Source organism: Eleutherodactylus coqui, chromosome 7 (genome assembly GCF_035609145.1).
Source record: "Eleutherodactylus coqui strain aEleCoq1 chromosome 7, aEleCoq1.hap1, whole genome shotgun sequence".
Lineage (NCBI taxonomy): Eukaryota > Metazoa > Chordata > Amphibia > Anura > Eleutherodactylidae > Eleutherodactylus > Eleutherodactylus coqui.
In genome coordinates this window covers 211,364,864-211,392,618 of record NC_089843.1, presented here as the reverse complement: position 1 = coordinate 211,392,618, position 27,755 = coordinate 211,364,864, and the positions used below count along the sequence as shown (strand labels likewise).

Sequence of the window (27,755 nt, the reverse complement as noted above, 5' to 3'; positions counted from 1 at the left end):
AGGGGGAAGGGAGTTGCCTAGTTGGGCCTAGAGTAATGTTTCGTGTAGTAGTGGGGTAAGGTGTTCACTATATTTTTGGTATACTTCAATGGGGAGGCCATCTGGGCCCGGGGATTTATTCAGTGCCATATCTTGGATGGTTTGTTGAATTTCTTCTAGGGAAATAGGGGCCTCTAGAAGCGCTATTTGTTCGGCCTCGAGTGTTGGGAAAACCAGATCTTGGAGGTAGTTGAGGGTGTCTGTAGTGGATTTGTTAGTGGAGGAGCTGGCATAGAATTCTCTAAATCGTTCTGTAATGAACTGGGCGTCGGTGAGCGTCTCACCTTGTATGTTTTGGATTTTGAGGATGGTGTTGGACTGGCCCTCCCGTCTGATGAGGTTAGCCAGAAGGTGGCTAGATTGGTTCCCCAGTTCGAAGTAATATTGTTTGGTGAAGAATAATTTACGTTTGGTTTTTTCATGGATTTGAATTTTGTGCAGGCGGGACATGCCAAGCCATGCCACTTTATTGGAGTCTGTAGGGTCAGAAATGTAAAGTTTTTCCGCCTCCACAGCCCGTGCCTCGATGTCGCGGTCGGTCTGGGATGTGGATTTTTTAATGTGGGTGATGGCGGATTTAAGACAGCCTCTAAGGTAAGCTTAGAGGGTATCCCATTTCAGGGCATAGTGGGTGTTGTTGTTGTGGACATCCAGAAAGGTTGATATGTGGGCGGGTGTTTGATCGTCGGTATCGATAAGTTTAAGCCAGAATGGATGTATTTTCCAGTTGGGGATGATCTTATGTTGGGGGAATTTTAAGGTTAATAGTATCGGGCAGTGATCCGAGATGCCCCGCAGACAGTGTGTTATATTGGAGAGATAAATTGCTAGCGATGGGGAGCCGAATATGTAATCGATTCTGGACAGGGTGTTATGTCCCTGGGAGTGGCAGGTGTATTCCTGGGTAGTGGAGTGACTGATGCGCCAGATATCTAACCATCCCACACTATCAGTTAGCTGTTGCAGGGAGGATTTAGCTGTGGGAGGTGTATGGAACCTATCTATATTTGAATCCATTACTTGGTTAAAGTCCCCCATGCAGATGACACTTGCCAGGGGGTATTGGTGGGCGAATGCTATGGCCGCTTGTACGGGATATTGGTTGTTATGGGGTGGGTTATATATACATAAAATGATATAGGGCTTAGAGTCTATTTCGGCATGTACGAAGATGAATCTCCCTTCGGGGTCTCTACGGGTGTTAATAGGGTTCCATCTTACTGCTTTGTGGATAAGGAGTGAAACTCCCCTGGAGGAGGAGGTGTGGAAGGAGTGGCTTACCCATTGGACCCAAGGTTTTTTGAGTAGTTCGGCTTTTTCTATAGTAAGATGCGTTTCTTGCAAACATACAATATGGGGGTTAAATTGTTTAATGTATGAGAACACAGCCTTGCGCTTGGCGGTGGTGCCCAGACCTCCCACATTCCAGCTAAAACATGTTATCGCCATTTAAGTGGTATAAATCGGTAGTTCGCAAATAGGGCATTTAAGAGCGGCGGCATTTTGTGTGTATTAATGGAATAATAGCACCAGCGCGGATTCTCCGGGAGTTTAACAAAAACTGAACTGTAATCACATAAACATTCAACATGTGACATTCTGTTTATTATAACGGGAATGTCGAGAGGAAAACCTTTAAGTTACGCTCTAACGAGAGAGTAACGGTTGTTACTAGTAGGGGAAATTCCTGTGGCCTTAAGGGAAGTAGTGGCATCGACTAAGACTAATGAGTTTTGCGTCTTATTTATTATGTGTTAAGGTCCCAATAAGGGAGTTATTGAGTACTAATTGCCCATTGTTCCCAGTAGGCCAGGGGAAATACAGAATAGCATCATAAGTAAGATTTAGAATATAGCTTCGGCATATTTAGGATCCAGCGCCCGCGGATGGTATGGGATGCATCTGGAGCCATTCCATGGCTTCGGCTGGTGATTGCATGAAGAGGACTTTTCCGTCCGCTACGATGCGCAGGCGGGCAGGGTAGGCCATGAAGTAAGGGATATTCCTGTCTTTTGAATTTCTTCTTGACCTCTATAAAGGTGGCTCTCTGTTTCTGTAAATCCGTGGAAAAGTCAGGAAAAATGGAGATCGGCGAATTGTTGTATTTGAGTGGGCCTTTAAGTCTGGCTTGGCGCAGTGCAACATCACGGTCTCTGCAGTTTAGAATCCTTGCCAGAAAGGGGCGCGGGGGGGGGGGGGGGGGTTTGGCCGGGACACGGTGGGCTCTCTCCACGGTAAAAGAGGCTGAGAAAATGTCGTTCCCCAGTATAGATTTTAGCCAGTTCTCCGTGAAAGATTCCGGTTGGGAGCCTTCTGCTCGTTACGGCAAGCCGATTATCCGTAGGTTGTTACGGCGAAGGCGATTTTCTAAGTCATCCATCTTGGACTGGCAGAATTCTGACTGTTTGGTAGCTTTGTGTATTGCTGCCGGGAGGGGTTTCAGGGAGTCTTCAATATTAGAAACGCGGTCTTCCATCTCGCTCATTCTGCCTCGCATATTTTGTAAGTCCTGTCTCAACAGGGAAACGTCTGCTTTGACTTCGTCTATTTTACCCGTGAGGGATGATTTGCAGATATTGATAGCTTCAAGAAGTTGCCGCATAGTGGGTTCTGGGGACTGCCCCGGGTCTGTCTCGTTCTCTCTCGCCTGGGTGGTACGCGAAGGCCGTGGTGTCTGTTCAGGTGTTTCTGTCCGGGAGAATTCTTTAAGTTTTTCGACCGCAGTGCTACCCTTGGCTCGGGTACTCATGTTGAACAAATATTAAACGGGGAAGATAGTTGAGGCTGTAGGAGTGTAACTCCACGGTAGTATTGAGAGAGAATATAGGGGGCTTAAGAGGAGCCCTGCTCGCGCTGTTTGAAGAGCTGAGTGACTTGAAACCCCTAGCGGCGTTAGCTGGATGCCGTCAGCCGTTGGGGATGTAGGCCCTAGAACGTTGTGTAGGGGCCTGGATTACAGTCCAGTTGGTCTGGCGGGAGATGGTGTTTGAGGGAGGTGTGAAGACTAGGCTCCAGAGGTTCGATGAGGGTCCTATAGTGACTCCAGGGAGATAGCCTTCGGGTCCCAGACAGATATATGCCTTAAAGGGCTTGCTGTTTTGGCTGCCTTCTTTTGCGCCGTTTGTTGGGGGCTATCCCGGGTGCCCGGATTTTTATTGCATATTTCTGCGCAGAATCCACCCCCTCCATTTAGAAGAGATGAAACCGGCGATAAAATTTACAGGCTGCGGGATTTAATTCTGCACTGCATGTCCATTTCCGCATTAGTTTTATGCGCATTATCTCCACAGCGTGTGGACGAGATTTTCAAATATCTCATCCTTTGTGATGCTACTGTAAATGGCTTGGAACTTCTGTGCGGAGGGTCTGCATGAAGATTCCATGGCAAATTCACCCTGCTGCTGATCAGGACATGTGACTGCTGCAGCCAATCACTGTGACCGCAGCAGTGACCTTCTATAGCCAGTGATTGGCTGCAGCAGTCATGATCAGCCGCAAACAGGAAGTACAGAGGGGTTGCGGAGCAATTTTAAGTTTTATGAAAACCCCTTTAAGGAGTGTCAGCAATTCTGCTTTACATGCCTCGGTAACGATACTGAAATCGCCATATTTAAAGGGAATCTGCCACCTACTTTTAACCCATAAGCTTAGCTCCTAAGGCTAAAAGTAGGTGGCCCGCTGAGTCCAGGGATGAAAGTGTTATACTTATCTCCCCTGTTGTTAACGCTGTCAGCACAGGAAGCATTGAGCGGTGCTGGTAAGTAGTCCGCCCGTTCTAATCTTATAATGGGTGAACTACTTAGCCCGCCGCTCTATGCATGGGTGCACTGGCTTCCAGCGCCGACTTTGGGGGTATTTCAGGGGAGGCAAGTAGAACATTTACATCTCCGGACTCAGACGGTCACCTACTTCTACCCCTTGAGCTTCGTCTTAGGGCTAAAAGTAGGTGACTGCCTCTTTAAAAGGCTTACCAACCCAAAAGGGCCTGCCCCCACCCCCCACCCCCAGCAATCTATTTAGAAGAAAGTCTGGTACAAGAACTCTCCCAGTAGCTGCACTTTACCATGGGGACACGTAGTAGCTTCCAGGTTGTCCATCCGAGCTCTGGTATAGCGAAGATCATCGTTCCAACTACAGGGCGCAGCAAAGATCATGAAGCAGAAATCTCTCGTTAGAATGACTAATCTTTTCTTATTAAGTAATGCATTTGCTGTACATAGTATTTCTTTACTCTAGATGGTAAACTTTCCTTCTGTAAGGGGAGGGGGGGGATTTACTAAGACCTGCATTCCTGAGGGACGGGCCAAGTACCAAACACACGTTATTGTGCTCATTCTTTGTTTAATAAAGAGTAATCAAGTTTACTCCCTGGTCTTGAATGATGTTTGTCAAGGGTTGCGGCATTAGCCCTGCATTTCTTTGTCTATCCTGTAGATAAGGCCTCTATAGGGTGGCAGTCACTTAGTTACACGTAGTGCAACGTGCAGGCTTATAGTGTTAGTTGCGTCCGTATTGTAGATCTGTGAGGTTGTCTCGTACCTTCTAAGTGTCCTACACAACTCTATTGACGCCACGTTCTTCACCAACCTTAGAAGACCAGACTGCATCCTGCAAAAATAATCAGAAGATATTGATATTCTGGCCAGAAAACACAAGCTCGCACCCTGCGTTAAGGGTCCTCAGGTCTTGCGAGTCCATTACAAAAAAATCAGTGAGTGGGGTAAAATTTTACTCTCTAAAGACAGAAAGGTCACATGTAAAGGAGCTGGAACAAGATTGCAAGGGGATAAGACCCCCATTGATCTTGAGCCTGGAAAGGCCTTGTCCCTATACTCCTCACTGTGGGGTTACTACCCCCCTTCCGCTGTGAGAAGGAGACTGAATAGGGAGCTGGTTGTACAAGCACACCAGCAGTCCATCCACTCTCAGTGGGCCTGGAAGATACCCAAATAACACCTGCTCAGCTATTCCTTTCAGCTCCATTTGAAAATTAATAGAGCGCTGACTCTATGCTCGGCCAGCGCTGCCTTCATGCTGACATCGGAGGAGAAGTGACGCACGCAGTGATAGGCAGAACAGGAGTTCTTGAGACCGGCAGGGGTTTGAGCAATGAGACCCTTCCAGATCAAGTTATCCACTATCCTATGGAAAGGTGATAACTTGCAATCTTTGTACAACCCATTTAAGGCCCTTTTACTTGGTCCAATGATTGTATGAACATTTGTTCTTAAACATTGCACTCATTGAAATGAACATACCTTGAAGTCAATGGGGATATGCAAATGTGTGCAAGACCCTAGGAGATGCGTGAAAATAACGCGTATGGAACTCCATAGACTAATTGGTCATTGAAGCCTCTCTACTTTTTTTTGGCACAGGAATGCACATACCCTGTGCGTGCAAACAATACAGTAACATACGCCAATGTACACGCAAAAAAAGCAACAAAAAGGGGTGAGTACAAAAAAATACATTCCCCGGCTCCCTGTTACCTCGCATAACGACACCATTACTCAGTTTATGATGCTTTAGGCAGGTGATGGGTTCCTTTTAATCAACTTCAAGAGCTGACTGCTCAGGTGCTGCCTGATATATTCTACTATGACAGTCTTAATGGAGCAGTCTGTGAATTCAAAGGGGTTTTCCACTGAAAATACTATTGCTGACCTATCCCCAGGATAGTTGATCAGCTGGAGTCCGTCGCTTGGAGCCCCGACCAATCCGCATATTGTGCGCCCACTGACAGCACCGTAATTGCCCAGTGGTCGGAGTGGAAGTCTGTGCTCCGACCTCTGTTGTGGCCAGCGCTTGTAACTGCAAGTACAGCCCAAAAAATAAATCAATGCAAACTGTGCCTGCAGTTGCAAGCGCCGGACACTTCATGGAGGTCGGCGCACAGACTTCCGCTCCAACCTCTGTTAACCCCTTCCCGCTCCAGGATGTACATTTACGTCCTAGAGCGTCTTGGTATGTATGCAGAGAGGTTGCGGGCGTCAGCTGTTTACTACAGCTGACACCCGCAGGCAATAGTAATTGGCTTGGAGCTGTCAGTTCTGACAGCGGCATTTAAATCCTCTGAACGATGTTCGGGGGTCCCGCATGGCCCCCTCCCGCGGTGAGATCGGGGGAGCCGTGCAGGTGTCATGGCAGCCGGGTGCCTTCTGAAAGGCCCATGGGCTGCCTTGAGAGACTGCCGATCAAGCCATCCCTGTGGGGTGGCTTGATAGGCTGCCTGTCAGAATGCAGTATGACGTAATGCTATAGCATTACGTCATATTGTAGGAGCGATCAAAGAATCGCATATTGTAGTCCCCCAGGGGGACTTAGAAGTAAAGTTAAAAAAAGAGCAATAAAGTTTTTTTAATTGTAAAAAAAAAAAAGTAATAAAAGTTTAAATCACCCCCCTTTTGATATATCTATAATTAAAAAGTCTAAATAACAAAATAAAAATACATATTTGGTATCGCTGTGTCCGTAAAAGTCCGATCTATCAAAGTAGCACATTCTTTACCCCATACGGTGAACGTCGTCTGAAAAAAAAAATAGAGAACACCAGAAATGCACTTTTTCAGTCACCCTGTATCCCAGAAAAAATGCAATAAAAAGCGATCAAAAAGTCGTACATATTCCGAATGCGTACAAACGGAAACTACAGGACATTCCGCAAAAAATGAGCCATCGCTGAACCACATAGACGGAAAAATAAAAAGTTATTGCACGCACAAGATGACGGTAGTAATTCAAAAAAATTAAATGTCTTTGCAAAAAAAAGAAAAAAAAAGTATAGTAAAAAAAACCAAAAAACTATACAAGTTTGGTATCGTAGTAATTGTACTGACCCATAGAATAAAACTATCATGTCGTTTTTGTTGCAGTTTGTGCGCCATAGAAACAAGACGCACTGAAAGATGTCGGAATGTGTTTTTTTTTTTCATTTTACTCCACTTTGAATTTTTTAAAAGTTTTTCAGTACATTATACGGTACATTAAACAGGACCATGGAAAACTACAACTCGTCCCGCAAAAAACAAGCCCTCATACAGCGATGTCGATGGATAAATAAAGGAGGTATGATTTTTTTAAAGGGGGGAGGAAAAAACAAAAATGGGGAAATAGAAAGGGCCGCGTCATGAAGGGGTTACATTGCAGCGCTGTAAGTAGCCGCACAATCGGCTGATTGGTTAGGGTCCCGAGTGACAGACCCCAGCCGATCAGCTATTGATGACCAATCCTGAGGATAGGTCATCAATAGTATTCTTCTTTGGAGAAAGCCTTTAATGTTAGAAAAGTGGCATGAACCCTGTAAAAATAAAAAAGTTCTAAATCTTCGCACAAGTGTCTCGGGTGCCAAAATGTACAACCTACAGCCAGAATTCTAATGCAAACCCCTTGAGAGATTCCCCTCATTGTGCTGCTATAGTCGCCCCACATACCCAGTCTGCTGGCTGAGAACTTGTGGAATGCTGCTGCTCAACATCATGACGCTGTATTGTTTTTTATTCACTAGTTTTTGTGTTTGTGTTTTACTGGCTCAATGACTTGGGAGAATCGGTCATAATACACTGCAATACCAAAGGTCATGGTTCAGGATCTCATGTTGTGTGGGACCCCGCTAGCCCTATGAAGTGGGCAGAAGATGCCTGGAGGGATGTTGAGCCATGGTGTCTGGATAAGCCCCCGCAGCTCCATGGGTGCAGGATCTCCAGTGCGAATGAACCTCTCCACCACATCCCATTTATGCTCCATTGGGTTCATGTCGGACAAATGTGCGAGCTGCACCAGGGGGCAGACAGGTTGGTTGTTTTTTTTATTTCTATGGCAAAATCTTGATTTTCAATTACGCTTGTGGAGCTCTAAATACACGCAATGAAAGGTGTATTGTTTTGTTTTCATGGATCAGGAGTGGTGGGGGGAGCAGGTGCGGTGGGGGATCAGGAGTGGAGGGGGAGCAGGTGCGGTGGGGGATCAGGTTCGGTGGCGGATCAGGAGTGGTGGGGGAGCAGGTGCGGTGGGGGATCAGGAGTGGAGGGGGAGCAGGTACATTGGCGGATCAGGAGTAGTGGGGGAGCAGGTACATTGACGAATCAGAAGTGGTAGGAGAGCAGGTACATTGGCGGATCAGGAGTAGTGGGGGAGCAGGTGCGATGGTGGATCAGGAGTGGAAGGGGAGCAGGTACATTGGCGGATCAGGTTCGGTGGGGGGAGCAGGTGCAGTGGTGGATCAGGAGTGGAAGGGGAGCAGGTACATTGGCGGATCAGGTTCGGTGGGGGGAGCAGGTGCAGTGGTGGATCAGGAGTGGAAGAGGAGCAGGTACATTGGCGGATCAGATTCGGTGGCGGATCAGGAGTGCTGGGGGAGCAGGTGCGATGGCATATCAGGAGTAGAGGGGGGCAGGTGTAATGGCAGATCAGATGGTGGGGGAGCAGGTACATTTGTGGATCAGGTGCGATGACGGATCAGGATTGGTGGGGGGAGCAGGTGCGGTGGTGGAGCAGGAGTGGTGGGGGAGCAGGTATATTGACGGATCAGGAATACTGGGAGAGCAGGTGCGATGGCGGATCAGGAGTGGTGGGGGAGCAGGTGCGGTGGTGGATCAGGAGTGGAGGGGGAGCAGGTACATTGGCAGATCAGGTTCGGAGGCGGATCAGGAGTGGTGGGGGAGCAGGTGCGATGGCGTATCAGAAGTGTTGGGGGGCAGGTGTAGTGGCAGATCAGAAGTGGTGGGCGAGCAGGTACATTGGCGAATCAGAAGTGGTGGGAGAGCAGGTACATTGGCGAATCAGAAGTGGTGGGAGGGCAGGTGCGGTGGTGGATTAGGAGTGGTAGGGGTGCAGGTACATTGGCGGATCAGGAGTGGTGGGGGAGCAGGTGCAGTGGTGGATCAGGAGTGGTGGCGGAGTAGGTACATTGGTGGATCAGGTGTGGTGGGGGAGCACATACATTGTGAATCAGAAGTGGTGGGGGGAGCAGTTGTAGTGGCAGATCAGGTGCGATGGCAGATCATGAGTGGTGAGGGAGCAGGTACATTGGTGGATCAGGTGCGATGGCGGATCAGTAGTGGTGGGGGAGCAGGTACTTTGGTGGATCAGGAGTGGTGGGGGAGCAGGTACATTGGTGGATCAGGAGTGGTGGGGGAGCAGGTACTGTGACGGATCAGGAGTGATGGAGGAGCAGGTACATTGACGAATCAGAAGTGGTGGGGGAGCAGGTACATTTGTGGATCAGGTGCGATGGCGGATCAGGATTGGTGGGGGGAGCAGGTGCGGTGGTGGATCAGGAGTGGTGGGGGAGCAGGTACATTGACGGATCAGGAATAGTGGGGGAGCAGGTGCGATGGCGGATCAGGAGTGGTGGGGGAGCAGGTACATTGACGGATCAGGAATAGTGGGGGAGCAGGTGCGATGGCGGATCAGGAGTGGTGGGGGAGCAGGTGCGGTGGTGGATCAGGAGTGGAGGGGGAGCAGATACATTGGCAGATCAGGTTCGGTGGCGGATCAGGAGTGGTGGGGGAGCAGGTGCGATGGCGTATCAGAAGTGTTGGGGGGCAGGTGTAGTGGCAGATCAGAAGTGGTGGGCGAGCAGGTACATTGGCGAATCAGAAGTGGTGGGAGAGCAGGTACATTGGCGAATCAGAAGTGGTGGGAGGGCAGATTCGGTGGTGGATTAGGAGTGGTAGGGGTGCAGGTACATTGGCGGATCAGGAGTGGTGGGGAGCAGGTGCAGTGGTGGATCAGGAGTGGTGGCGGAGTGGGTACATTGGCGGATCAGGAGTGGTGGGGGAGCACATACATTGTGAATCAGAAGTGGTGGGGGGAGCAGTTGTAGTGGCAGATCAGGTGCGATGGCAGATCATGAGTGGTGAGGGAGCAGGTACATTGGTGGATCAGGTGCGATGGCGGATCAGTAGTGGTGGGGGAGCAGGTACATTGGTGGATCAGGAGTGGTGGGGGAGCAGGTACATTGGCGGATCAGGAGTGGTGGGGGAGCAGGTACATTGGTGGATCAGGAGTGGTGGGGGAGCAGGTACATTGGTGGATCAGGAGTGGTGGGGGAGCAGGTACATTGGCGGATCAGGAGTGGTGGGGGAGCACATACATTGTGAATCAGAAGTGGTGGGGGGAGCAGTTGTAGTGGCAGATCAGGTGCGATGGCAGATCATGAGTGGTGGGGGAGCAGGTACATTGGCGGATCAGGAGTGGTGGGGGAGCAGGTACATTGGTGGATCAGGAGTGGTGGGGGAGCAGGTACATTGGTGGATCAGGAGTGGTGGGGGAGCAGGTACATTGGCGGATCAGGAGTGGTGGGGGAGCTTTTATGTTTGAGACCCTCCAAGTTTTTTTCAAGACGTTTTTGCCCAGATCGCCCTTCTAAACCAGAAGCAGTGTGCGTCGCCTCCACACCACTGAATGTTTCTCCATCTCTACAAGACCAGTCGGCCCTTTAAAGTCATTGAATAGTTGAAATATACCCGTTAAAGTGCCCGCCTGCCCAGTTTGATGCCCTCTTCATTGACCAGAACTACTTAATACCAACTGAATTTGATGTGGGGCATATTGAAAACATGTATGACAACTACTTTGGGCCACCCTTGTTTTAAGGCAGAGGTACGCTGGCATATCAGTGGGCCAGCTGAATACCACGGCTCCCCGTATGGTGTCTCCTTAAATTCGTCTCCCAGTGCTTTGAATGTCAAGTGGGCGGTCCCTGTCATTCATTGTCGATCAAGTCTGACATCATTGATTGACAGTGAGTAGTGTAGTGGGAGCCGCCCACTTGACACATTCATAGCACTGGAAGTCGAATCTAAGGAGCAAGAAATCGTGCCCCCCTGCCGAGCGGTCTTATGATGCCCCCACTGACTATGATGGGGTCGGTCCAGCAGGGGTTTCCCGGCTCGCTGCTCCATTTGCCCTGTTTTCTAGTGGAGATCAGCGGCGGTGATCCTGAGCGGCGCCGCTGATGTGCAGGAGCCTAGATCCGCTGCAGGCAGCCCCGTCCCCTGATCAGCTGCGCGGAGTCCTTGCGCCCACTTTGCTGCCAGTGACCCGCAGCTCTCCCGCGGGAGGTAAGTCCTCCCAGTGAGCGGTAGGTACCTTCCTGGTGAGTCACCGTGACTCAGCACCGCGGCCTCCGCCCCCCGCACTACTAGACCTCGCAGACTTCCGCGTTATGGCATTGGTGCTCCGGAGCCGCGGCCTGCTGTTCGCTCAGTACCGGGGAAGCCGCCGTCCCGCTCTCACCATCCCGGGCTCCCGCCTCACCATGTCCCGGCCGCACAGCATCCCCGGGGACGCGCCGGACGCCGGGCTGGTACGCGGGAGTCACCCGAAGCGGCGGCCGCACTGCTCGTACGACTACCTGGTGATTGGCGGAGGCTCGGGGGGTCTGGCCAGTGCCCGCAGGGCGGCAGAGCAGGGAGCCAGGGCGGCCGTGGTGGAGAGCAACAAGCTGGGAGGGACCTGTGTGAGTATCACTGCAACCTCCATACACTGCACTGCCCTGACACTGCAACCTACATACACTGCACTGCCCGGACACTGCAACCTACATACACTGCACTGCCCGGACACTGCAACCTACATACAGTGGAACCTCCATATAGTGCAACCTACATACACTGCAACCTACATACATACACTGCACTGCCCGGACACTGCAGCCTCCATACACGGCAACCTACATACACTGCAACCTACATACACTGCACTGCCCGGACACTGCAACCTACATACAGTGCAGCGCCTGGACACTGGGACCTCCATACACTGCAACCTACATACAGTGCACTGCCCGGACACTGCAACCTACATACACTGCAACCTACATACAGTGCACTGCCCGGACACTGCAACCTCCATACACTGCAACCTACATACAGTGCACTGCCCGGACACTGCAACCTCCATACACTGCAACCTACATACAGTGCACTGCCCGGACACTGCAACCTACATACACTGCAACCTACATACAGTGCACTGCCCAGACACTGCAACCTACATACAGTGCAGCGCCTGGACACTGGGACCTCCATACACTGCAACCTACATACAGTGGAACCTCCATACACTGCAACCTACATACAGTGGAACCTCCATACACTGCAACCTACATACAGTGGAACCTACATACACTGCAACCTACATACAGTGCACTGCCCGGACACTGCAACCTACATACACTGCAACCTACATACAGTGCACTGCCCGGACACTGCAACCTACATACACTGCAACCTACATACAGTGCACTGCCCGGACACTGCAACCTACATACACTGGAACCTTCATACACTGCACTGCCCGGACACTGGAACCTACATACACTGCACTGCCTGGACACTGGAACCTACATACACTGCAACCTACATACACTGCACTGTCTGGACACTGGGACCTACATACAGTGCAACCTACATACACTGGGACCTACATACAGTGCAAACTTCATACACTGCACCGCCCGGACACTGGAACCTTCATACAGTGCAACCTACATACACTGCACCGTCCGGACACTGGAACCTTCATACAGTGCAACCTACATACACTGCAACCTACATACAGTCCAAACTTCATACACTGGAACCTACATACAGTGCACTGCCCGGACACTGGAACCTTCATACAGTGCAACCTACATACACTGCACCGCCCGGACACTGGAACCTACATACAGTGCACTGCCCGGACACTGGAACCTTCATACAGTGCAACCTACATACACTGCACCGCCCGGACACTGCAACCTACATACAGTGCAAACTTCATACACTGGAACCTACATACAGTGCAACCTACACACACTGCACCACCCGGACACAGGGACCTTCGGACACTGGGACCTACATACAGTGCAACCTTCAGACACTGCACCACCCGGACACTGCAGCCTTCATATCAACACTGCCTCCAGACACTGCGACCTGGCCACTTCTGCCTCCATACACTTGAACCTCACCTACTCTGCAGCCTCCCTACTTACACTGCTACCTGCACACTGCAGCCTATACTGTAGCCATACACTGCAGCCTCCTCACCTACACTGAAATATTCACGCCAATGTGAGACCTTTTTTTCATTCAAACCCCCCTTGCACCCCTTCTGTAAGTACGATCCTCAGGCGCCATTTTCAGGAGCGTCAGAGGAGCGCCAGTGTTTCCAATCAACCTCAGTGGGAAACATCACATCGCACGTTAAGCGAGAACCATGCAATGTCTTCTAAGGTCCCATTGAAATCAATCGGTGATGTGTTCCGCTGGATCGCCCAAAGATAGAACTACGACTTATATCCTCGCAGCGATGCTCATATGAAGAAAAACAATGGAGGTCATTTTTGTGCGTCTCACAAAACTCGCACAAGATTGTCGCCCGTGTGAATAAGCCCTTAGTAATGGCTCAAGTTGCTGGAACGTATCCCTCTTGGTAGAAGGTACCCAATGTGCCATGTGAAGCACGGAGAGAGGCTAAGTCATAGCGCTGCATCGGACCGCACTGGCTGCATCGGACCGCACTGGCTGCAGCCGGCGCTGTCTGGGCTGTCAGCAGTAAAACCTGTCCTGACTGTTTCAGAAGAATGCGGGAAAGTCAGAAACTAAACAAGTTGTAGCTGACTATCTCCCCACTTGCTGATGGGTGTTTCTTGTAGTCTAGGGAAGGTGCTGCTTGTGAAATGGGAGAGGATCGGTGCCACGCCTCGGCCACATTGTTCCCCCTAAGGGCTATGTTCCTTGTTGGGTGAGGCACAGAGTGTCTACAATAAACGTGTATGGCATCTGCGCCAATTTTTTTTCGGACCTCCTCTGTGTATTGTCATGGTGTGACCCAAGCGCTTTCTGCGTGATTCTGACATGAACTCTGAAGGTCTAATTTCCCTTCTCTAGAAACTAATCTTTCTACTTCCTAAAACTGGCACATATATGAAGAATTGGCACCAAGAGTTGGGCAACAGAATTGATATGGCCCACTGGTGCCATATATATGGGACTTGGTCTCCCATTGATATTACCCCTATGGAAACCACCTATGAAGTTCTTACTCATTGGTATTTAGTTCCAAGCCCTATTCCTCATGCTGTGATTAAGGCTGCCTGTCCACGGGCGCTGCAGTATCCCGCAGCGGATCTCCGCCGCGCTAGCCACCGCCCGGGAGCAGGATCTGGCAGACTGATCTCCGCCGGTCAGCCTATCCATAGCAACACTATGGAGAGCTTTCACTGCGTTCCCCGCGGCTGGCTTATCAGCACGGGGAAAGCAATGAAAACTCACCCGTGGACAGGCAGCCTAACAACCCGCCAAATCTTTCCATGATTGTCCCTCGGTTTGAGATGTTCTTGATCCTGCCCAAAACTAACAAGATTCTGGAGCCAGGTTCTTGCCCTACTTGTTTGGCTTTATTATAGGCAAGGAGCCCAAGGTCGCTCTGCTTCATATTAAACCCCCCTCCCTTACCCAACCACAATTTAAGTTATTCTCTTCCAAGCTTCTAAACCGATCATCACGGACTCGCGTAAAAAGGCTCAGTCACTTTTTGTGACGTTAAAGGGGTTCTCCTATTTTTAGCTGTTTTCAGACATCGCCATACATTCCAAAGTGGCCGAGGTTGGTAGTGCAGGCTGAGTCCCATTCACTGCAATAGGATTTATCCTGCAGTACCAAGCTGGGCCACTGTGCACTGTACGGAGCTGTCTGAAAACATCTAGAAGTGGGAGAACTCCTTTTTAAGTCTCGTCCTTTAGTTTGTGTCATTGAGAAGCTCACTAGTATTCTCATTGACTGCAGTGCAAAGCTTGAGAAGATTTAGCTTCGGTGGATTCATTATGCCCACCCACAATTACCAACTTAATTTTTTCTAGGACTTAACATCACAGCGAATACTGGAGCCTGAATACTAATAATATATATATATATATATATATATATATATATATATATATATATATATATATATATATATATATATATATATATATATTCTCCTCCTGCTTGATACTGTGTTGTATATAGATGACAGGTATAACTTCTGTTATCTTGTATTAAGTTTGTCTTTTTTTCTAAATGTTTTTGCAGGTCAACGTTGGATGCGTCCCAAAAAAGGTGAGTTTAACATAAATGTAGCTTTTTTATGTTAAATATACCAATTCTCATTGTGTAACTTTGTGCTTTTTTACAAACTCTTTACATTGCAATAATGATACTTAAAGGGAGTTCACCAAAACCCCTTCCCCGTATAGTAAAATAACAAATCGGCATATACTCGCCTCCCTCTGTGTTCAGCAACGCTGCTCGGTCCTCCACTGCTCTGCTTATTTACAGCCTACAGTCCCGCCCAGTTTATGGGACGTCACAGGCGCTGCAGCCAATGACAGAGCTCGGTGATGGAGTGCTGAGCTCTGTCATTGGCTGCTCTGCCTGTGACATCCCATAAACAGCGGTGGCGTAGGGGATAGCGGGGAGAGGTGAGTATATGTTTTAGTTGTTTTACTGCGTGGAGAAGGGGTTTTAGTGAAAACCTAAGGACGGTCTCACACGAATGGATTTGAATTGAGGATTCTGCGACTGCCGTCCACACAAACAATACATGGGCATTGCAAGGCATGGACTTTTGCCACTGCGGGCAGGAATTTTGGTTTCAACGAGGGGAAGAAAAATCTCAGAATGCTCTATTTTAGCGGATTCCTTGCATATGGGCTCCTTTGATGTCTATGGATGCGTGTGTATCGCAGTGCATACATGATAAACATTGGGTGTGGGACGCGGATTCACCTGTAACGTGCTAGTAGACCATACTATACATATACATCTGCATGAAAAACCGCACATATGTGTGACCATACGCAATTTTTGTCCGTGATCATTCGCACGCGGAATCCAACCCGTACATGTGAGCCCAGTCTACAACTCGGACAATTCCAAGTTTTGTTGTGTTTTACACCATGACAGCTCTGATCGCTATGATAATGCATTGCAGTACTTCTGTATTGCAATGCATTATCACTCAATTTAGCGATCATAGGTTATGGCGAGCCGGGATTACATTGCAGATGGTCCATAACGTCACAGATGAAATAACCACCCAATCTCAGACTAGCCCCGACCCGAGTCTTGTCAGTAACAGCCCCTGCTCACTGTCTGTACTCGGACCAACAGAGGAAGAAGTCTCCAGACTGCCCTCCACTGCTCGCCCCACCACCTACGCTAGCGACCCCCTCCCCTAACACCTCCTCCGTTCCTTCTCCCCAGTGGTCATCTCCAATCCCACCACTATATTCAACCTCTCTCTGACCTCTGGCATCTTTCCCTCTTCTTTCAAACACGCCATCATATCCCTACTGCTAATTAAACTGACTCTTGCCACAACTGATGCTGCCAACTACCGACCCATCTCAAATCTCCCATTCATCTCCAGACAACTAGAACACCTCGTTTACTCTCGCCTTAAGCTATATATCAGAGAACTCTCTTCTCGACCCCCTTACAGTCTGGCTTCCGCCCCCTACACTCAACAGAAACCGCCCTGACTAAAGTGTGAATTGATCTCCTGACGACCAAATCGAGGGGCGACTACTCCCTACTGATCCTCCTTGACCTCTCCGCAGCATTCGACACTGTTGACCACAAACTCCTCCTCAGTATGCTTCGCTCCATTGGCCTAAAGGACACTGCTCTCTCCTGGTTCTCCTCCTACCTATCCAACCACTCATTCAACGTCTCCTTTGCTGACTTTACCTCCCCTTTTTTCCTTATTGTTGGGTCCCCCAGGGCTTGGTCCTTGGCCCCCTCCTCTTTTCCATCTACATAGCCCCTATTAAACAGACCATCAGGAGATTTGGCTTTCAGTACCATCTTTACGCTGATGACACCCAGCTATACACCTCTTCCCGTGACATCACAGCGCCGGTCCTCCAGAACACCAGCGACTGCCTGTCTGCTGTCTCTAACACTAGGTCCTCTCTCTACCTAAAACTGAACCTCTCAAAAACTGACCTTCTCCTGTTTCCGCCCTCTAATAACCGACCTCATCCTGACATCTCCAGCTCAGTGTGTGGCATCACCATAATGCCCAGGATGCCCGCTGCCTTGTGGTCATATTCGACTCCGATCTCTCCTTCACCCCCTACATCCAATCTCTGGTCTGAACATTTCAGCTGCACCTCAAGAACATCACAAGAATCCGCCCCTTGCTCACCATGGATTCGCTAAAAACGCTCACTGTTGCCCTCATCCACTCTCGGCTCCATTATTGAAACTCGCTGCTGATCGGCCTCCCCTGCACCAGACTCTACCCTCTCCAATTCATCCTGAATGTGGCAGCCAGGCTCATCTTCCTGTCCAGCCGCTACTCGGACACCTCTGCCCTGTGCCGGTCACTGCACTGGCTGCCCATTAACTACAGAATTAAATTTAAACTCACTACCTTCATCCATAAAGCTCTCCATAGCGCAGCGCCCCCCTATATCGCCTCCCTCATCTCAATCTACCACCCAGCCCGGCCTCTCCGCTCTGCTAACAAAATCAGACTGAGTGCCACATTAATTCGAACCTCTCATTTCCGTCTCCAAGACTTCTCCAGAGCTGCGCCAGTCCTCTGGAACGCGCTACAAAAAGCTATCTGGTCACTCACTGACACACTAAACTTCAAGCGTGCTCTAAAAGTGCACCTCTTCAGGGAGGCATACCATATCCCCTAAACCAACCCCCTCAGTACTCCCCCTGATAACATACTTCCTGTCCTACTGACTGCAACCCTGCTAGTCGCAACCAACCGCCCCCAGCAGTCTCACCGATTCAGCCACCACACGGCTTAAGTCTGACTATTGTATACGTATATAGCATCTCACACTCTCCACCTCACCATACAGCGCACATCTCCAGCCCCTTTACCTTCTGTATCACCCCATTACTTGTAGTATGTAAGCTCGTTGGAGCAGGACCCGCACCCCTACTGTCTCCATCAGCTGATTACCATGTAACCGTGGTTCTGTAATTTTTGTATTTTGTCTTCCTGTATCCCCCTGTCTATGTAAGCGCTGCGGAATATGTTGGCGCTATACAAATTAAGATTATCTACAAACATCGTGGCATGTAAGGGATTAACAGCGGGGATCTCTGTTCTTATCAAGCCCTGCTGTTGAAGCGGGAGGCCGGCTATCAGTCACAGCTGCCTCCCGCTGCGGGATGGCGTGGGTTCAGTTTCTGAGCCTGCGCCATCCACGGAACGTAAGTTTACGTCCTGTGGCGTTTAAGGGGCTAACAATGGATTAAAACGTACCCCAGTTGTTAGTGGTGTACATATAATATCGGTCAGCTGCTGCACAAAACAAACCAGTATCGCCAATCTACCAATTATGGACGTATCCTTATTAGGGCATAGAGGCGTCAAAGAGGGGCTTTCCCTACAGGGATACCCCTTTATGAGCCGGAGTGGCTATCGCCCCCTATGTCATGTGGTCAGCGGCTGCAGGGTAAATGTATGGTTGGCGACCGTTTCAGCAGAAAATCACTTCTGAATCCCGCAGCGATCACCTGATCACCGGGCCGTGAAAAGGGATGGTTTGCTCGGGATATAATGGATGGTGCTAGGACTTTGGTCGTTAGCTGTGTATATATCCTGTATATAGCCTGTGCCGCTCCTTATTAGTCATGTTGTTCTTCTCCCACCAGATTATGTGGAATGCAGCCATTCATTCTGAATACATACACGATCAGGAAGATTACGGCTTTCAGTCTTCAGATGTGAAGTTCACTTGGAAGTGAGTAAGAAGGGTCCCGGTTACGTCCATATTAATGAAAAGTGTTATTTTTATTAAAAGCCATGATTTTTTTAAGCCCCCTTCACGCGGGCGTTTTGCATGCGTATTTGCACACACAAAATTTGCGTGCGCAATACGCAAAAAATAGAACCCCTTGATTTCAGTGGGTTCATTCCCATGCGTGTATTCTTCAGGCACATGACGGGTCTGCAAAAAAACTGCCGCATGCCTTATTGTCCTGTGGACCAAAAATCCCCATAGAAGTCACTGGAGATGCGCAACTGCGTGCAAAATATGCCAGGAAATGCGTGAAACGGTGCATAAGGGTGCAGGAAAAAGAGCACATCTGGCTAATTGGCCATTTCAATCGGTACCTTTTTTTTTTTTTTTTTTTTTTTTTTTTCTTTTTTTTAAATTATAAATATGGCAAAGGGGGTTTTCTTTATACTTTTATTACTTTTTTAACTTATTTTTTATTATTTTTTTTTTAGTCCTACTAGGGGATAGAAACTTGCGATGGTTTGATCGCCTTTGCAGTATGATGTAATAGTATTATACATCATACCACAATCTGACAGGCAATCTATCAAGCCACGCCACAAGCGGGGATTCATAGACAACCAAACGGCAACCAGTGACCCCCCCCATTGTGGGTGTCTGTTCAGGACCGCTGAACTTTGATTGGGGCATTTAAAAGAACCGTATATCAGCATATAAGGGGTTAACAGACACGATCCGTGTGAGCACTGATCGCAGCTGTGGTAGGCGGGTGTCTGCTGTAAGAAACAGCCGGCACCTGCGTTGTATGGAGTGAGATTGGGTCCTGATTCTCTATCCTAACCCCCCCCCCCCCCCCCGCCCCTCCTCTCGTACAAACTCCGAACCTTGGCGATGTAACTGTACACCCTGGAGCGGTATGGGGTAAAGAATAGGGCACTATGGAATAACATCACCTATAGGAGATTCCAGAGTAATTTCTAACATTGTAATCTACCCTGTTTCCCTGAAAATAAGACCTACTCCGAAAATAAGACATAGCATGATTTCCCAGAATTTTTGAAGATGCAAAATGATTTTTCAGGCTTTTTAAGGGATGCTTGAAATATAAGCCCTACTCCAAAATTAAGCCCTGCTAACAGTTATTTAAAAAAGTCAATTTAAATAGTGTCCAGGCAGCTATACATGTAAAAAATTTAAACCTTTTTGAACAAAAATTAATATAAGACACTGTCTTATGTTCGGGGAAACACAGTAGATGGCTAATGCATGTGCTTCACCATAGACCATTGGATTGGGTTCTTGTCTAATATACACAAATGGCGTATTCTGTTTCCCGCAGAGTTATAAAGGACAAGAGGGATGCGTACGTGAGTCGCCTCAACGACATCTATCAAAATAACCTTCATAAGGTATTTCTGTGACGCGTTGTAGCAGTTGAGTACATGGGACTGATGTCCGTCTACTTCTTCATCCTGCCCATCACTAAGCTGATAAAGTGAAGAGACCTCTTTGTGAACCTGTTAGCAGAATTACTAAAACTGCAGCAAACCAAGTTCAGACATTTGTAATGACGTTCCTAGTAAACTGACTGTTTTTTCACCCACACATTGTCAGTTACATAAGTCTTTGAGCGGTACAAATGGGGTTCAGTGGTGGTCTTCAAACGTGTACAGATGGTGGACAACAATATGGAAACACCGTACAAAATGCATGTGGGTTTAATCATTAGCACTGAGCTGCTCTTTTGACCCCAGCTTGGCTGAGAGCTTTCCTGCCAAATTTGTGTTTTACTTCACCTCTTGCCCTGCTCTGGGTGGTTTTGGGAACCAGCTGGTAATGGTAGATGAGTGCCTCAAACCCTGATCAATGGAACCTTGTTGCTGGGGCAGATGATCCCTTCTGCTTGGCGGCATCTGTGTGATATTACCCCCACTTTAATGACATGGGATTCTGAATCCTATTTCAATAAAACATAGAGACCGATATTATTTTTTTTTTATTTATTTTTTTTAGTCATGCATTTCGTACGCCGGTTCCATATTTTTGTCCACCCCCTGTAACCTAGAATGACAAATTAGAGGATTATTTTGCCTCTATTTTCCCTTTCATGTAACGTTGGCACGCTTGTTTTTTTTTCTGCACACTCAATATGACTATTGCTACAACCTACCGCGGGGTACAGACTGCCCTTTTAGCCACACACATTGCTGACAACATATAACTAAGCGCTCCGCCGTGCCATCTCCGTGTTCAGATTTTAGCAGCTTACTATCCTGACCACATATAAGGAGTGTCGGGGACCTTTTCCCCGGGACAGAATTAATTGAGCCTGTCTGTTGATTTCTGGAAGGTTCTCATCAGTTTAAATGCCCGATTTTTCTCTGCCTTTATCATTTTTGAGATGACCTTGGAGTATTAAGACTTTTAGCTCCATTGATCTGGTCCATAGATATGGTTCCTCATGGGTGTATCCAGCGTCTTTATTATGTGTCTGTGCTGATCCACCCGGACTGTAGTTCCTGTTTCCTCTGTTTTGTCCGATGTGTTTCCATCAGGGTATCTTGTATACTGACCGTATCATGGACACCACATTGGGGGAGGTACAGGAGAATATGTCAGGGAGTTTATAGTCCTGTTGGGTGTGTGGACGGTGTCCGTTGGTAGGATGTGGGGACCGGTCTCACATTCTCTGTTACAAGGGTAAGGACCGGTCTCTGATGGTGGTGAGAGGGCACTACTGATGAGGAGATTCCTTAGGTTTGGTAGCTGATTATATGATAGTAGAGGTAAATTCGAGAAGATTTCCTTAAGTCTGTTGTCCTTGTAGAGTATGGGTTAGAGATCAGCAGTGGTGTTTCTAAAGACGTTCATCCAGGGGTTGTATGTGACCACTAGGGGCGCCCTGATGTTCTCTTCCTTCTGCTCTCTGGAATCCTTGTGGATCTGCTCATCTAGAACCAGTGGATGGTATTCTTGTTGTAGGAAAGTATCCTTCACTGAGGTTTCCTGTCTGAGCAGATCTGGATGTATCGCAGAGCTTGGCTGTAGATGATGGACTTCTTTATGTGTCATGGATGGAAGCCGTTCCTCCTTATATATGCTGGACGGCCTGTAGGTCTCGGGTGGATTGATGTTTGTATGGTGGTGTTTTTGATGTATATGGCTGTATCAAGGAAATGTATCTGAGATTGTGAGTGGCTGAGGGCGAGTCTGATGGTTGGATGGAAATGGGCGATAGTTTACCAAAAACAGTTTTTCATTTGCTCTATTATCTCCACATTAACCTTAATGGTTTGGGAATGAGATGTGGGAAAGGGGTTCTTTACTGTAAGAGCAGTAAGACTATGGAACTCGCTGCCTGAGGACGCGGTGATTGCAAACTCGCTGAAGGGGTTTAAAAGGCATGTCTTTCTTAAGCGATAAAATATTACATGTTGGGCTGGGGTCACACATGGTGGATTTTCAGCGGCAAATCCGCATGCGGCCGCTAATCCCAGGATTAGCCAGCTATGTGGACGAGATTTGTGAAGATTCTCGTCCACACGGGACGGACAATCCGTCGCGGCAAAGCCAGTGGAAGCCGGCGCTGCTTCCCTGGCCAAAGCATGCCAATTAAATTTCTTATTTTTTTCCATTGCAGCCACGCTCTCCTCTATGGGAGCGCCGGCCACAACGCAAAAGCGTGCGGCCAAGCCACTCCACAACCTGCGGCTAGGTGCCACGGGTTTTGTAGCAGCGCTTTCCTGGCAGAAATCTTGCGTTTCCTTTGCGGTAAAACCGCGAGATTTCCGCTGGAAATACGTTCCGTGTGATCCCCGGCCTTATGGTAATGAAAATATTGCTGTTTTTAAGTTCTAGTCCCATTGTAAGCAACAAGAGGTCCTTGTAAGTGATGACCGTACAAAGAACGTATCGCTCTGCATGGGGAAAGAAAGAACCAAACGCTAAATAATGATTTTGTTGTCACAGGCACAAATAGAAATTATCAGAGGCCATGCAACGTTTACATCTGACCCCGAACCGACACTGGAGGTGAATGGTCACAAGTACACCGCTCGACACATTCTCATCGCTACAGGGGGCAAGCCCACAATACCATCGGACACAGAAGTTCCAGGTGAGCAGCTGCGTATTTAACCCTTTCCAATCCAATTTCCATCCTGGTTTTTCCTAGGGCGCTTACCCTTTTCTGCCGTTATACAACGGCGCCATCTGCTGGCTGAAGCCAGTACTGCATCCTCATGACACGTTGGATAGGCTCCGACAGCAGAGAGGCTGGCAATATACAGTAAGAGAACCCCGACGGATGTCTTCTAACATCGGAGCTGTACAGCCTTAAATCATAATGTCTTCAGAGGTCAGACAGTGGATTGGAAAGGGTTAAAGGATGCTTATATCCTCTTGTAACCATTGCGTCTTCCTCCAATGCATCTAAAATGAAAGCCACCCTCCGTCCTGAACACACAAGGATGGCCACGCCATTGCTCTGACTATCTGATGCACGCAGCATTAGTCTGCATTGGTAGTCTAAGACACTACATGCAGATCTGATTGGCTAGTACTGCTCACATGGGCAGCACTGGCCAATCGGAGCAGGCATAGTGTCTTAGACTGCTAATGCATACGAAGGCCTCATGACATGAGGACAGAAAATAGATTATACTTACCTGTGCGGACGCTGCGGGTCTTCCCTCCGTCGCGGCCGTATCTTCTTTCTGCAGCCCGGCGTGCATGCGCATTGCACGTTTATTTTGTTTTTAACTCCTGCTTTCCCGAGGTCTCGCAGCACAATAACAGCTGCCGGTGTGCGACGGGACCGGACAGCTTTAATGGGAGCCGTCCGTGCGGGAAAGCCGCACAAAATGGACCATGCTATGGGTGCTTTCCCGCGAGTGTGATCCGCGCTCCAGGGCAAAAATGACATCCGCAGGTATTTAATTACCTGTGGGTGTCCAATGATTCCCTACGGGCGCGGATCACGCGTGCGGGAGACCCGCACGGTTTTATTCTATTTTGCCCGTTGACATTGGGCCTCATACACAGGGTGCATCAGGTAGTCGGAAATGTGGTTGGACCATCTTTGTTTGTCTAGGACTGCAGGGTCGCTTTAAACGAATGGAAATGTACAAACATACTTGTTAAAATTCTAGCACTTTGTTTAAACAGCTGCTTTGCATCTCCATGGTTACAGACTACAAAACAAGCCCTACGCGTAGTCAGATGCTGTAGGAATATGTCGGCTTGCTTACCTACATACAATAACGGAGGGGCAGATGGAAGCAAAACAGGATCATGTTATTTTTGCTGTGTAGTTTGTAGGCTGTAACCATGGAGACGCATATGTTTTCATAGGGGCTGTAACTACAATCGTTGTTTAACCCCTTAATGACCAGCCTTTTTTTTTTTTTTTAAGCAATTAACATTTGAATCTGCATTGCTGCATTTGTTTTATTTTTCCGGTAACGTAACTCCATGAAGTTTTTTTTCTTTTTTTTGTGGGGAGAGTTGTAGCTTTTATTGCCACCATTGTGAGGTACCTATGACTTTTTTTTTTGGGAAGTTAAACAAGAGAAAATGGTAATTTTTCGCATTAGTTTTTAAATTATTTTTACGACGTTCACAGTGCATAATAAGGAACAACCTATTTTCATTGTTTGGCTTGTTATGAATGCAGTAATACCTATTATTGATCATGTGTTGCTTTTAAAAAATATATATAACTGGACTTTTTCCCCTAAATCAAACTTTTTTTTTTTTTTAATACTCCTTTTAGCCCCTGATGGGGTCTTTAAGATGTGATTGCTTGATCGCTAGGATGATACTCTGCATTACTTACGCAGAGCATTCTGCTAAGCCTGTCACAGCAACCTATTAGACTCTGCCAGGGATGGGTTCCAATAGGCTGAGTTAGGCCTCATGTTTTGGTCTCCAAGCAACCAGAGAGGTATCCGCCTGCAAGTCCGCAATTTAATTGCGAATGCATTGCTGATCACTCACTTGTATAGAGATCAATAGAGCCCATTAGCACTAAAATACAGCATGCTGCGATTTCTTCTTTGCACACTAAGTCCGCAAAACAAATCTGCATGTGTGAATGGAGGTGCGCACGCTCATGTTTTCCTATGGGCGGCTTGAACTGCGGATCTTACACGCGTGTGCCGATCGTGGATTTCGCAAATCAAATCCAACCGTGAACAAGAGGCCTTATATGGCAGACATGGGGGGCTTTTGTCGGGCTTCTGGCTGCCGTGGGAACCCTTGGTACCTTGCAATCACACTTTGGTTAACAAACAGAGTCCCCCCCCCCCCCCCCCCCCTCCCCCAACCCCCAACCCATGTCATCTGCCTACATGCTGCTACTCAGGATCTGAGGTTTCTCCACACCTGTCAGTTAGAGCAGGAGCCTGGCTGTCTGTAGTTGGCCAAGCCACCACCTTAAAAAAATGTATGTGCAGGTTTAAAGCCCCTGAGTGAAGTCAGTAAAAAGAATTGCTTCCCAAATATGTCAGAGTATACAAACCCATACCATATGGAAACAGCTGAACTGACTGACCTCTGCTGCTTCTGTAACTCCCATAGACCTGACAATGGTCATGGTGATGGGCTGGGGAACCCCAATTCTCATGATAGGTGTAGGGCTCGCATTACCAGACCTTTGTGGAATTTTTCACACACACACACACACACACACACACACACACACACACACCAATTCAAAGTCCAAAGCACGTGTCATACTTCTCTTTTTAGCAAAATATTACAAAGGTTAATTATAACAAAGTTCCTCGCTCAGCATCTGAGACCCTGTTTGTTACCGTTCACTTACAATGCCTGTTCTAACTGAATACTTTTACACTATGGATTTCCTCTCGCTGGTTTCTTATGAAATTGGCCCTAGTGTATTTGGAATACGGAGAATTTGGCTATGTAGACATGTCCTTCACTGTAGAATGGAGTCAGTTCATTTGCTTATTCCTGCGTGCCATGTGTCAGCCAGTCAAATACCCCGATGTATGTTAGTCAGAATGTACGGTTTGCATCTTACACACCGTATCTGCACATTACTGAAATTCCTGATATTATTTTTCGTGTATTCCAGGTGCCAGTCTGGGAATTACAAGTGATGGATTTTTTGAGCTTGAAGAGTTACCCAGGTATAAATGATCATCTATTACTGAGACCATTAATAGAATATGGGGAGGAATGGTACTACAACCCTCATTCACAAGCAGTAAACATTCCCAGGTAGCATGCGGTGACCTTAAAGGGGTTGTCTCACGCCAAAATGTTTTGTTTTTTTTATTCAATAGGCCCCCCGTTCGGCGCGAGACAAACCCAATGCATGGGTTAAAAAAAAAAAAAAGTTTATTACTTACCTGAATCCCCGCTCTGCGGCGACTTCTTTCTTCCTTTACCAAGATGGCCGCCGGGATCTTCACCCACGATGCACCGCGGGTCTTCTCCCATGGTGCACCGTGGGCTCTGTGCGGTCCATTGCCGATTCCAGCCTCCTGATTGGCTGGAATCGGCACACATGACGGGGCGGAGCTACGAGGACCAGCTCTCCGGCACGAGCGGCCCCATTCACCAGGGAGAAGACCGGACTGCGCAAGCGCGTCTAAAAACGCCAGAAGACAGCGAATTTAGATGGATCCGTGGCAACGGGGACGCTAGGAACGGAGCAGGTAAGTGAATAACTTCTGTATGGCTCATAATTAATGCACGATGTACATTACAAAGTGCATTAATATGGCCATACAGAAGTGTATAACCCCACTTGATTTCACGAGACAACCCCTTTAAGTTACCTTTACAGAGAGACCGCGCAACCATCAGTTGCCTTGATATCAGAAACCGTATGAACTTTGATTCTAAGTAAAACTTTTGCTCTCCCTTTAAGAAACTCCCATAGATCTCTGCTGCATACTCCTCCTAGTGGAACTCTTCCTGACCCCCGACATGGGCCTAATACTCTGTGTGACTAGTTAATATATTTTTTTGACTTATTACATTTCACTTTTTAAGGCCCATTTAGACATCGATTATCGCTCAAAAATTGCTCAAAGCCGTCTTCTGAGCGATAATCGTTGTGTAACTGCACTGACATCCTGCAGTTTTATTAAGCCGTCGCTCATTGTTGTCTTTCAGCATGCTGAAAGATCAGCGATCAGGGATTCACAGCTGATACTATTGTTTCAGCTGTATCCCGCTCCCTGATGACAGGTGGGGTATGAAGAACAGAGCGGTCCAGCTCTGTTCTCCATACCCTATACGGAGCGGTTGGCTGTATAACAGGCGGGCGCTCCGAGCGGGGAACAGCTGGATGCAGAAGACAAGCAGGGACACCCCACTTGTGTTCTGCATTCTCCGCTCCGAGCGCTCGGCTAAAGGACTCTTTATATCCACTGTAGGCCAGAAACTAGCATAAAGTATAGCGGATCCCCATGCCAGCTCCTATCTGGGGGCTTTAGTTTAGCGCACAGAGGTAATTCTAGATAAGAGTAATGTATTCGGAACCTTGCGCACATAATTGCATATCATTGGAAGTTCTCCCCTATTCTTAGTATTTTGGATCTGACCTTTACTTTTAGTCTTACAAGTGACTGATGTGTCTTGTATTCCTCTTCCAGACGGAGCGTCATTGTTGGTGCTGGTTATATTGCCGTTGAGATCGCTGGGATTCTTTCAGCTTTGGGTTCAAGAGCCGCGTTGTTGATTCGGCAAGATATGGTATAACAAGTTTTTTTAATTCTCTTCACCTTCCTATTTTAAGATAAGGGTCCTAAAAATATTATTGGGAAAGGACCAGCCCTGGCTGATGCGGCACACTGTTAAAGGGGTTGTCCCGCGAAACAAAGTGGGGTTATACACTTCTGTATGGCCATATTAATGCACTTTGTAATGTACATTGTGCATTAATTATGAGCCATACAGAAGTTATTCACTTACCTGTTCCGTTGCTGGC

General features: G+C 48.0%; 1 protein-coding gene across 1 annotated transcript in view; it reads left to right on the top strand.

Annotated features, from left to right (window-relative positions):
- Window positions 1-11,194: 11,194 nt before the first annotated feature.
- The window catches only part of GSR (glutathione-disulfide reductase), a 30,162-nt gene continuing 13,601 nt past the window's right edge, over window positions 11,195-27,755 (top strand). Inside the window, exons 1-7 of the mRNA XM_066574315.1 lie at window positions 11,195-11,503; window positions 15,108-15,134; window positions 18,702-18,790; window positions 20,130-20,199; window positions 22,760-22,907; window positions 25,890-25,944; window positions 27,421-27,520. Of these exons, the coding sequence (XP_066430412.1) occupies window positions 11,210-11,503; window positions 15,108-15,134; window positions 18,702-18,790; window positions 20,130-20,199; window positions 22,760-22,907; window positions 25,890-25,944; window positions 27,421-27,520 (783 nt within the window). The 5' untranslated portion in view covers window positions 11,195-11,209. The remainder of the gene's footprint in view (window positions 11,504-15,107; window positions 15,135-18,701; window positions 18,791-20,129; window positions 20,200-22,759; window positions 22,908-25,889; window positions 25,945-27,420; window positions 27,521-27,755) is intronic.